This window comes from Mesoplodon mirus (genome assembly GCF_964341445.2).
Source record: "Mesoplodon mirus genome assembly, chromosome: 7".
NCBI lineage: Eukaryota > Metazoa > Chordata > Mammalia > Artiodactyla > Ziphiidae > Mesoplodon > Mesoplodon mirus.
Genome location: NC_138983.1, coordinates 138,614,387 through 138,627,253, shown reverse-complemented (window position 1 = coordinate 138,627,253; position 12,867 = coordinate 138,614,387). Strand labels below are relative to the sequence as shown.

Sequence of the window (12,867 nt, the reverse complement as noted above, 5' to 3'; positions counted from 1 at the left end):
TGTGCTCTATTTGTGGAGACCTTAACGTGAAGTTATTTTTCGAGTCTCAGTACCAGAAAAAGCAGTGTTTCTCCCAAGCAACTAATTTGCTTTTATCTTATGGACATAAACCTCAAACCAAATGATGTTTCCCCTCTTTGCTTCAGGAACTGGAAGCCAAATCCTGGACCCATATCTGACCACCTTGGCATATAAATTTTATGTACTGATTTCCCCTTAGATATCACTTATTTTCCTATATAGGTTTTCCCTTTGCTTACATTTCCTTACTCTTTAGGTTAATCTTTATTAACCTTAAGTCATCTTATGTCACTTTAAAAATAAATCATGGTAGAGTACAAAAATGGTATCATTGTTACACCTGTTTCCATGCTGCTTAAAGTGCTTTGTGTTAATTAGGTTTGAATTGCAACAGAAACCAAAATATTAAAGAATGAGTAATCACCAAAACACGATATTCTTCCTCTACCTCCACCCTCACCTACGTTTTTAAGGAGGAAGGCTTCTTGTCTGCTGGCTTAGTTCTTGGGTTCTAGTCTGTCCTAAGACTTTCTGAAATTGGGCACAGCAGGGAAAACTTTCAGAATGTCACAGAGAACTGAGTCAGGGTACATAACGAGGAACCGAGAGGGGAAAGTGTGAGGGAGGGGGGAAGTTGAGCAGCATCAGTGTCAGAGAGAATTTGGACGGTAAAGGAGGAGGAGGGGTCCAGAGCAGTGGCCTCCAAACTTTTTGGGTTCAGTACCTCACGTAACAAAAATCAGGTATGAGCTATACCCACTAATATGTGGATATATGTATGTTTATCTATTTATAGTTCAATTAGGAATGTATACCATGTCCATCAACATACATAATTGGAAAAGGATGAGATAAAATCAGTATACCATGGACAGAAATTATAATATTTCCTCCATACACATGCTTTTAATTTATTTTCTTGCTTGCTGTGAAGGAGATGACTGTTTAGAGAGTGAGAAGCTTGGTGACATTATGAGTAAAGTATGGGAAAAATTGGGATTCAAAGACAAGCTTGTATAACATGCATTGAATGGTATTTCACGATCTTTCAGGAATGTTAAGGCAAGTTTCGGATTATATGAAATCACTTTCAGATCCAATTTATTATCATTTTTTAAAAGAGTTTGGAATTGTCCCTCCTAAAAGCAGGAAACAGACTGCAAGGCTGCTCTGTTTCCTACCCCGAGTCAGGGCGTGGTGCTGAGGCCCAGCTCTCTGTTGTGGCCGCGACAGCAGCAGCCTCAGGCATGTGCAGGGTGGGGGTTCCTGCAACCACTTACAGTTCACGGTGACCTTGACTCTCCGCACCACTGGGGCAGCCACATCATTGGAGGCGCTGCACTCATAGTCCCCCGACTGCTCCCTCGTGATGCCCTGGATCTCCAAGTATTCATCTTCACTCACAAAGCCCACAGCTGCAGGAGAAGGTGTGGTGGAATAGGAGAAAAAACACCAAAGGTACAAACTTAGAAAACAAGTGTGCAGTGGTTACGTCTGCAGAGAATTGTGCCACTTCTAAGTCCAGATTCTTGGGATCCATGCCAATGCTCCCTCCTTCCACTTTTTTATCTCTTCCGTCACCAGCTCTTCCTTGGTTCCCTGATGGGTCAGCTCAAATGTTTGTGTTCCTACCTGCACTAAGCACAGAGTCTGGAGAATTGCTGGTCCTCAGTAAGTGATGAATAATGTTGACATTTACCCTGCCCGAATCTCAGCAAGCAGTCAGGCTCTGGGGATCTGAGTTAGGCACCTTTGGTGAGTATTAACTTTCTGGTATCCAGGTATCATTTAGGCTGAACCTTGAAATGCAAAGCTGATGACATCATCCTAGATCACGAATCCATGATCGTGATCATACCACACTAGCAGTTACACACACACACACACACACACACAGCCGCAAAAGGCAGTGGAAACACTAATGAAATTAAATTTCTGTTTTCAGATTTAGACACTCAATTAAATCAGCAGAAATCCATTTTCTAAACTTCAATCTGCTGGAGCTCTTGGGTACAAGATCCTGGCCACAAATCAACGGCAGGGACTCCACCCTCTCACTACAAACACGGCAGAGAGGAAAGAGCAAGAAGACAGGGCTGCAAATCACACTGTCACATCCCCGTCCAGAGACTCAGTCTCTCCACTGAAGTTTTATGAATAATAGTAACAACCGTCTACCTACTCGACTTCCTCGCTGAGGTCTGGCCTTGAGCCTTTGATATGGACAGACCAGGACATTAATGCCTGCAAGAGGATGGTCACTGTCCCCTCCCAGAGTCACCCTGAGTGTTAACCTCCTCATGGAGAGACAGGGGATGACAAAATAACCGGGTGCATCCCGGGATCAGCCTGCCTCTCTGTTAAATGAAGATAGTCAGCGTGATGGTACACCTTACCCTGTGACCTGGCATCGTCTTACAGGGAAAATGGGTGCTATTTTTAATAGTTATTTTGGGACAACAAGCAGAAGTTGAGACTGTCCCCAGAAACCAGAAGACATGTTCCCTGGAATAATGTATATATAATCCTAACACCTCACAGGGCTGTTTGGAGGAACAAATGAAAACTAGTTACATGAAAGCACTTTGGAACACTAATGTGCTGCACACTTGTTGTCCTAGTCACCCTGTGATCTGCCTGGATGCCCAGACTCAGGGGGTGCCAGGCTATGTTAACCCCAGGGGGCCCCACCTGAGTGGGGAGGGAAGAGGCACAGTGCCCCCCAGGTGATAAAACCCCTCCATAACACCACCCATATCGGCTGATGCAAAGCACAAAAATAACAAGAAGAAACTACTGTAATACAAAGAATTATGTGTGTGGTTTGTAAATTATGGTTGTATGTGTTCTGTGACATTGTTAAGCTCCCCATTTTTTGTCAAGTTCATAACAGGAGCAATGACAATGACACACAAGACAACAGCTTTCTTATACAGAAGGACCACTGCCTGCCCAGTGAGGCCAGGGCTCCTGGGTCATGGTAAGTCTGTATCACTGTGCAGAACTAAGTCCAACCTGAGCATTTCCCAGGTGTCTTCATACCCTATGGAGCCCACATATATGTGCAGGGACACTCCTGCCTCTGCGACCTTCAGGGGAGCAAAAGAATAGCCTCTGTCTATTAGAGCAAGTGAGTAAGAGTTAATTAATTCACTGGAAGAATCAGGGACGTGCTGACAAGTAGAAAACAGTATGCAAAAGTCCAGGATATGGAGAAGACAATCAACATCAACCCACAGACCCTCAGAAAACAGCATGCAAAAGTCAAGGATACGGAGACCTTCAGCATCAACCCATAGACTCTCATGGTCCCAACCAGTGAGAACCTTCTCCATGTCACAGGAGCCTTAATTGTCACTGTTTCCTAAGCATCTTTAGGGGAAAAAGCACCAACCTTGATTTGCCGAAGGGTGGAGGAAACGAGGAGAAGAGGTTTAAATGAAGAGCTTGTGATTCCTTTTAGGTTGTCGTTGTTTATTTGCGCCCAACCTGAGCCTACATTTGTCAGATATTCCCAGCTAGATGCTGTAATTACTGTGCAAAGCATCGAGGAGACCAGTGTCACACTTAATATTCCCATTAATTTTAAATGGTGGTTCTTGGTACATATGTGTGGCAATTGGTGTCATATTTTAATTAGGCTTGCCCTACACCATCTGAAATTAATAATAGCTCGAATTACCAGTGTAATTTATAAATTAACAGTGCCATAGCATTAGAAAATAAATTAGCTCTGGACAGCTGTTTCTGGATTGAGCTCCAGTGTCAAAACAGTGACTGGGAGGAACTCAGATCTCCTGGGAGGCTGCGTATGACACCATCAAAGCAAAGAAACAAAATGACACAGGGTTCTCTGGTCTCTTGTTCTTGTTTCCAACTACAGACCATGCATCTAGTTTAATTCTATCATCCAAATGCGTTCTTGTGTGACCACAGTAAGACTTATAGGAACCAAGCTTGTATGAATTTGTTATAGGAATATCCAAATGGAGAAGTTGGGGGGCGGATTACTGTCACAGACTGAAATGCAACTACATAAATATTAGGACAATCACGGTAAAAAAGTTAGAAAGTTTTATGTGGGGACATGTGTGCTCCTGTATGTGCAGTTTAATATATTAATATCAGGCAATTTTATGTAGGGAAGGAAGTTAGATGGCTTAAGATTTGGGGAGGGCTTCCCTGGTGGGGCAGTGGTTAAGAATCTGCCTGCCAATGCAGGGGACACGGGTTCGTGCCCTGGTCTGGGAAGACCCCACATTCCACGGAGCAACTAAGCCCGTGAGCCACAACTACTGAGCCTGAGCGTCTGGAGCCTGTGTTCCACAACCGGAGAGGCCGCAACAGTGAGAGGCCCGTGCACCGTGATGAAGAGTGGACCCCGCTCGCCGCAACTGGAGAAAGCCCTCACACAGCAACGAAGACCCAACACAGCCAAAAATAAATAAATAAATAAATTAAAAAAAAATATTTGGGGAAAGTGTATGTTCTCCGCTGACCTAGATGTATATTACCAGAGGGAGAGGATTACACTTAAGTCATCCTGCAAAAACCAATGAAGCTTAATTTTACTATCATGTGTTCTCCAGACCAAATGTAGAATTATAGGAAAAGCACAATCATTGTTTACCCATTGTTATATGTACACTTTCTGATTAAACTGGAAAGGTAGTATGTATATAGTAAAATGCTTTATACATTTTAGCTTTCATTGTCATTATTGTTACCTTTCTCCTCATATACTTTTTTCTCAAATAGGAGCAAAAATAGCAAAACCAGAGAGAAAACCAGTATTTATATATATATATATGTATATATATATATATATATATATATACATATATATATATATATGTGTGTGTATATATATATATATATATATAAGACAAACGAAACTCTGAATCACCAGAAATGAGGTCCCTATAGGGACTGCTTGAACAGACAAACAAGAAAAAAAAACAAAAAAACACTAAACTGAAATCTGAATTTATAGAGTTAATGATTAATGATTCAAGGAAAGTTTTCCTTTAATTGCATTTGTGCTCTGGCTATGAAATGATCAGTGCTTTGTCACTCGAATGGAGAACTTACAAAGACTATTGGAAGAAAAACAGAAAGAAAACAGATCAACAGAGCTAGGACATAGGCTGACTTCAGAAGAATTGCCTAGAATAGTTGTTTGAATATAGAATTTTAGATGCCACTCATACCTACTAAATCAAAATCTCCTGGGATGAGGAGTGTTAATAATTTTACTTGGAAATTCTTATGTACAGTCAAGTTTGGGAATTAGGGATTTAGGTTAATCCTGTATTTTTCATGTGGGAAATTGAAGTTTAAAGGAGGCCATGATCACACATGGGGCTAGAGGCAGCACACCAGGTCTCCTGATGTCCCTCACACCGATCCTGCAGCTATAGTGGTGTTTTCTAATGGTGTTTTTATGCCGTGTGCACTGGTCTTATTTTCCCATGCAATCAAAACTTTTTGACAGCAGGGACCATGTCTTGGGCATCTCTGGCTCTCAAGGCACCTAGGAAAATGGTTTACATAACTTGAAACTTGTCAGCTTCTTATGAATAAACTGATTGAGGGCTTCCCTGGTGGCGCAGTGGTTAAGAATCCGCCTGCCAATGCAGGGGACTTGGGTTTGAGCCCTGGTCTGGGAAGATCCCATATGCCATGGAGGAACTAAGCCCGTGCGTCACAACTACTGAGCCTGCACTCTAGAGCCCGTGAGACACAACTACTGAGCCCGCGTGCCACAACTATTGAAGCCCGCGCGCCTACAGCCTGTGTTCCACAGCAAGAGAAGCCACCGCAATGAGAAGCACTCGCATGGCAACGAAGTGTAGCCCCACTCGCTGCAACTAGAGAAAGCCAGTGTGCAGCAACAAAGACCCAATGCAGCCAAAAATAAAACAAACAAACAAACAAAAAAACCTGATTGACCAATAGACTAAGAAATACAGACCGAGGGCTTCCCTGGTGGTGCAGTGGTTGAGAGTTCGCCTGCCGATGCAGGGGATACACATTCGTGCCCCGGTCCCGGAAGATCCCACATGCCGCGGAGCGGCTAGGCCCGTGAGCCATGGCCGGTGAGGCTGCGCGTCCGGAGCCTGTGCTCCGCAACGGGAGAGGCCACAACAGTGAGAGGCCCGCGTACCGCAAAAAAAAAAAAAAAAAAAAAAAAAAAAAGAAATACAGACCGAATTCAATTTTTAAAAAAAAAATCAGGGACTCTGTTGCTTACCTAACCCTCACATGGCTCTGTTCCCAAGACAGCACCACCTTTGGTAATTGTTCTTAGCAAAATATTTGTATTTCCTGACTTCAAAAAATATCATCAGTGCTAGTGTTCTAACAGAAGACTTTCTTTAAATATGTGATTTTAAAAGGTTTATCAAGTGTTTAGCATACTTTACATTTAGTCTTGGGGCCAATTATTTCCTCAGAGGGATGCATCTTTAAAAATGGAGATCAATGAGGAAGTGTGATTTCTCTAACAGAATTTGTTTTACAGCCAACTTCTAAGGAATACAGCTATTTCATTAAGTGGAATCTGACAATCCAAGCAGTGAAATGAAGCAAGTTGGAAACGTGATCACATCTGTCCCCAAACCCCCGAGGAAGCTTCACACTCTCCGAGGACTTAGCTCAGCAGTTTATAACCCATTGAAGGACAAAAACTGCCCTGTGTTAAGTAATACTCCTTTGGAAAAGAAAACCCTAGGTTTCTGAGTTCATAGATTGGGCTTTGAAATCTTTAAAACTGAAAATAATAATAGCCACAATTATCATTTTTATCACACCCAAGAAAAGCTACAGAGAACAGCTGTAGCTATTGGAGAGGGCACAGCTGTCTCCTTGCTTAATATTTTTATGGACTATATACCAGCTGAGATATAAATCACTGGACCTCAGAAACTAAAAAAAACAAAACCAAAAACCTACAGAACGTAGAATTCCAGTATTCAAAAATTGGAAGGAATCATTTACAAAATTTAGTTCCAATACTGTGACTAGTCTAGTCCTAGACTAGTCCTTAGACTCTGCTCCATCTTTTCCCTCTCGATTGGCATCAGGATGTTCCCATTCAACCCAGACTGGGCTTCAAGGAGAGCTGTTTACAGGACAGATCAGATGGTGTCCCTCCAAGGTGCCTCGATTTTGTGCTGACCAGCATGGGAAGTTCTGTGCTTTGATGGAGGAAGACGTGGTTTTGCTCAGATGCTGGGAGGTATGGTCCACAAGAGCATCGTGATAGAGGCGTGGTTATTGTTCCTCAGCAGTAGCCCTTGCAAGCCAGAGGGACTGGTTTGAGGTCTGAGGGAGGAAGTGGTTAAAGCCAGAACTAAAGAAGATATTAAAGGTGGGCGATGCCGCCATGAGATGCAAGGTCAGCACCTGCTGATGGACTGGGGAAGGTCTTCCTCATCCCGCCCCACTCCCGAGAACTCAAAGCAGTCTGGGGCCCTGAGCCTGCGGCCAACAACTGTTCAGAACAGACCCTCACTCTCACTCAGACAGCAGAGGCAGTGGTGAGGGATGGCGTGGAGGGGTCTCCAAGAACGAGTCAGAGGTAAAGCTGAGGGTCTCCAGGCATGGAGATGGGCCCTCAGAGCCACCTTAACCTGGCACTGGGGGAAATCCTTGTGCTGCAGGATCAGGCTGGGGGCTCGTGGGCTCCACAGAAAACACATATAGCAACATCTGCTGTGACAGGGTGAGACAACTGTTGTCAAAAAGCATTTCCAAATAGAATGGTAATTATTGTTGAATTATCTACACAGGATAGCTTCTGAGGGTCTGATATTCAGCTGGAGCAAAATGGTTGAAGGGTTGATCTAGGCTCTTAGCCCTGCTGGTCCCTGGCTGTGCTGTGGACAGTGCTGAGTTCCCATGTCCACACACCGGACCCTGAAGTCATCCTAGCTGATGGTTCACTCTCCAACCTTCAGATTCCTCTTCTTTAAGATGGGAAAATGACACCACCTTAGAGTGTGATCGTGAGTATTAAGTATGTGTGAAGTACTTAGCACGTGGTCACCTCTTAACAAATGGCAGCTCTCATGATTATTGTTACTGATCCTACAGCTCAGTTTGAGCCCATTTTAATACTCAAGATCCTTGATACAGGAGAATCTCAATGTGAAAATGAAAGAATAATCAGATCTCTGCTTTTCCAGTAGGGACTTAATAATAATAAACTTGACAAAGGATTCACCACAGATCCTGTAACTAGAAAGTTCTACTCCATTCACTTAAAATACGATTTGATTTACAAGGGCTACAATTTCTTGGGATCATTTCTTCTAAGAAAGCAATTGCAGCTGCATAGCCCATGTGAGACCAGCTGGGGGCTTGAAAAATATCTCTAATTTCACAACTAAGAATAAGAGGATATAAACATAATATATATACATATATATGTGTATATATATACACACACACATATATATGTATATATATATACATATATATGTGTGTGTGTATGTGTGTGTGTGTGTGTATATATATATATATATATATATATATATATATATATATATATATATATTTGTCTTTCTCCTTGACCTTTCCTTTGGATGCAGATAGCATGGCAGGCAGAAAGGACAGTCTGATGATCTCTCCAAGAATGAGAAACTTTTCAAAGTTCTGGAGGGCCCAACCTGTTTTTTCCTGCTCTTGCACTGAGGTACATGTTCAAATGGCCAATGAGAATATTACACATCAAACAGAAGGGGCCAACGCTGGGGCGTGGGATGGGCTGAATTGTCCTAAGTCGCTGGCTTCCATAACAGGAGAGGAATCTCCCTTAAACACATCAGCGTTGGTTGCTGGTGAGAAGAGCTGAAGTCGTGAAGTGTGTGTGTGGCAGTGTCCCCATGCATCACCTGCCTGCCAGGCTTGCAGATGTCTCTACTGCAGCTGGACTTTTCTTAGACCTGGGAAACTTATCATTTCCCTCAGCCCCCCACCCCAAACCTTTAAATTAATCTATTAATGTGATTTTATCATAAAGCAGTAATTAGCGATCCAATAAAAATTACATAAACTGATGCCAACTGTAAATTTCATGACTATCTCTCTTCCTATCAATCTATCTATCCCTATCTATCTATCCATCTATCTTCTATCTCTCTGCCTCTCTATCTATTTATCTATCTATCTATCTATCTATCTAGGGACAAAGGTAACCACAAAACAGCACAGATCCTGACATATATTAAGAACTCATTTGTCAGTTGCAACAAAATATATGTGTATTTTTGAATAGGTATGAATATGCATACATGAAATGTAATATTTTATGATATATAGAAAGAAAGAGAGAATCGAATTCCCTTAATTTTTTAAGTGGGACATTTCCTGGGAAAAATCTTTAGCCTTGTATTAAGGAGGAGCTGTAGCCCGAAACACAATTATATGAAAAAAGAGCCCTCTGCACGCCACCGAGCCCGGTCCTGTATATCTCTGAGGTATATCCCTTTCCTTAACAACAAGTTGTCTTTGAAGATATGGCTCCAGCAGCTGGCTGGGCACTAGGAGTGGCTCTTCTGCTGGCTGCCTTTTCATGAGGACCCCCCAGCTCAGTTTTGCATGCAGACCCTGTCTTATGGGTGACGATTTCAAAGTCAAAAAGCACACAGCTGGATGTTTGGAGTTTGCAGCTTGGTGTCTGGAACCTGAGTATTTGCAGTGGTACAGCTGATGGCTGCTAAAAAAAATTAAAAAGTAAATAAAGAAATCAGCTTTTGATTTGTAAACTCAGCCAATTTGATCTGAAAGACATTGATAGGGGATAAATATAGAACTCCGCAGTGTCGTATTACCTCGTACGCTGGCTGTTTGCTTTCTCTTTTTCTAAAACCCTAGAGATATAAGCCAGGACTGAGTGCTGTGGGTTGTAAAGTTGCTTTGAAATTCCTTGTCCAGATTAATTTAAGGGAATTATTTTTCTTAAGAGGCCCCTACTGGGTTAAGGTTCCTGGCTCCATCATGCACGCAAGTGGTCAGACATCCACCTGCAAGGGGTCACCTTAGTCACCTGGCGCTGAGCTGCCTTGGGAAAGCAGGGCCATCTGTACTTTAGCCATGGAGACAATTTCTGGATTAAGAGCAGGAGTTCTTATCTGAGAACTGTAGAACTCCAACCCTAGGGGTTTCTGGACCTCGGGAAATGACATCATGCAGGTGTGCCTGTGTGTGTATGCTTTTCCTAACGAGAGATTCTATTTCTTTCTGAAAAGCGTTCTGAAAGGAGCACAGGGCACAGAAAGATTCATACAGACCCTTCTATGGTCCTGTGGCTCATCTCCCAGTTACTGTACAGAACCAAGTCTCTATCAACCCCCAGCCTTGCAAAGAAAAAGGAGAAAATGCCCTCAAAATATAACTGATGATGGGAAGAAGGAATAACTCTAGGAGTAAAGCACAGCCTTACGTATGTTTCATTAAATATTTTGTGGAGGATGGAAAGTGAAGTAACTTATAAATCATCCTTTTGAAGAATAAGTATGCAGATCTGAGCAGTGCTTTGTTCACCAAATGAGGGGAGTTCTCCTCCCACCAAGACTTAGGATGAAAGGAAGGTAGCAGGCAGGGTTCCGTCCATTCCCCAGAGACCCCCGACAGCTGGAGATTAACCAGAGGCTTGCTGGACACAGAGGGAGCAGGGAGCAAGGCCTTCCTTTCGCAGCATTCTCAGGTGCAGAGCAGAAGGAAGGCTTTCCTGAAGAATTCCACGTATTCGTGACTGTACCAAGCAAACACTCAATGACAAAATGACCACTTGGGAGAAGGAAGAGAGAGGAAAGCCTGGAGTGGGGTTAAATCTATAGTTAAGATAATTTAATGAGTAAATTCAGGTCAGATCCTGAGAGGAAGCTGCAAGGTGCCATGGATTCTGGGGATGGAAATGCCAGCCTGCACTCCTGGTTGGCCTGGGGGCAGGGAGACACAGGCAGCCCATGTATGTAAGAGGATGACTCAACACCACACAGACATGCCCTTAGAGTAGCATGAAGCCTGATGATGTAGGGGCATCTGGGTCCAGTGAGAAAGGGAGGCGTGGTGAAAACCTTTGTATAAGCCAGATTCAATTACAGCCTTTGAACATATTTAACATAATAAAATCTTTGCAAATAGTTCTCAAAATCTCTCCCCCACCAAAGCTACTTGCTACCGAATCACACCGGCTGAGACACGTGCCCGGTGCTGCCCACCTGTCTGGGAATGCCTCCCACCTCTGTTCCGAGTTGTCCTCTACACACAGGTGAACCTTCAATTCCATCACGGAGATGTGAAGAGAGAGCGCACAGAAAAGGAGATTCATGCTTTCATTAGTTCCACGGCTAAGGTTTCCTTCTATCTCTCTTCATTGCACACAAAAACTAAATGTGGGCACACATACCTACGTCCAGATGGAACACAAAGTATGAAAACAAGACAATCATGACTTGTCAGAACAAACATGGTGCTTCTGAGCCCTGGTTATGGCCATTTCTCTTGGGAATTACGTAGCCTTGAGTAAATTACTGAGTCCCAGTTCCCTTGTTACTGAAATGTGGGTACATTCTTACTCTTCCATCCCTAGGTGGGTCTGAGAATTAGATGAGAGAATTTGAGCAAAGGCACAGAAGACTGGTTGACGCATGAGAGATGATTCATAAGTGTCAGAAGGAACGACTCCAGGAGGAATTTGAGACACTCAACCCTTACATAATGGAATCTTCTAAGGTCCCCTCCTCTGCTACCTCAATCTCCTCCCCTTGGTCAATCTACACTCTGAATCCAGTTCCTGCATCTGAAATGACCACCTCTGCTCCCGATTTCCATGTTCATGTCATCATCCCAGGACGATCTGCTTACCTCTGTGCCCGGAACTCAGGGGAATGTCTCCCATGTGTCTCCCAGACACCCCGGGCTGAATCATCACGTTGCCCCTGAAAACTGCTCTCACCCCTGTGTCCGCTAATCCCTGCTGGTGGCACGGCTACCTCCCCATTCTCCTAAGATAAAAAAGAGTCACACGTTTGATTCCTCCTTTTTCACTCACTCCTCACCATCAATCAACACATCCAGTGGTTTTTAACCCCTTCACCACTTTCAAATCTATTTTCTTCTTTCCCACATCACTGTTTACTATGTTAATTCAGTTGCTGTTATCTACTCTGGGATATTACAATCCCCTCTCTACTGATCCCCCTGCCTCCAGGTTATTATATTTATGGTTGATGCCCAAACGATTGCAAAGAATAAAAATCCATCTCCTCATGGCTTGACCCCTTGTCCTTCAGATGACTCTTGTCTCCATCTCTAGATTCTTCTGTTGCCAACTCCTTTCCCCCCTCAGCCACTAGATGCACCAGGAAAGTTCCTACGATGCTGAGCCGTTTATCTCTGCCTTGCAACCTCTCCTTCTTTGCCTTCAAAACCATCTAGGATATTACTCCTGTGGGAACCCTTTCTTAACAATCAAAATTCCTTACCTCCTCTCTACCCAGTTTATTTTTTTGCTTCAAGCATTGCCCTAATCACACCGCATTGTTATATAATTGCATATGTTTACCCCACTCAAAGTTATAAGAGAGAAGGGGTTCTTATTTATCTCTATGTCCAATATCTATAGCAGCCTTGAACACACAGAAGGCACCACAGGATCATATGGTCAAAGACTGAACGAATGAACTAATGCATTATAATTTTGGTGGCTAGTCTGACCCTCATAATGAACTAGTCAAACCTTCTTTGGTGACTTTTAAGAAAACAGCAGATATCTATCTTTTAAGTTTTTTTTTTTTTTTTTTTTTGATAAAGGGCTGGGCACATAAAGAGACCTCT

The 12,867-nt window shown here is 43.1% G+C and overlaps 1 protein-coding gene across 6 annotated transcripts in view; it reads right to left on the bottom strand.

The window, feature by feature from the left end:
- The window catches only part of NTM (neurotrimin), a 387,993-nt gene that overhangs the window by 22,343 nt on the left and 352,783 nt on the right, over positions 1-12,867 (bottom strand). For all 6 annotated transcript variants that reach the window (XR_014294673.1, XM_082627739.1, XM_082627736.1 and 3 more), the window contains exon 4: positions 1,302-1,436. Coding sequence is in view for 5 of the 6 variants with exons in the window: in XM_082627739.1 (XP_082483865.1) it covers positions 1,302-1,436 (135 nt within the window). In the remaining variant the exon portion in view is untranslated. The remainder of the gene's footprint in view (positions 1-1,301; positions 1,437-12,867) is intronic.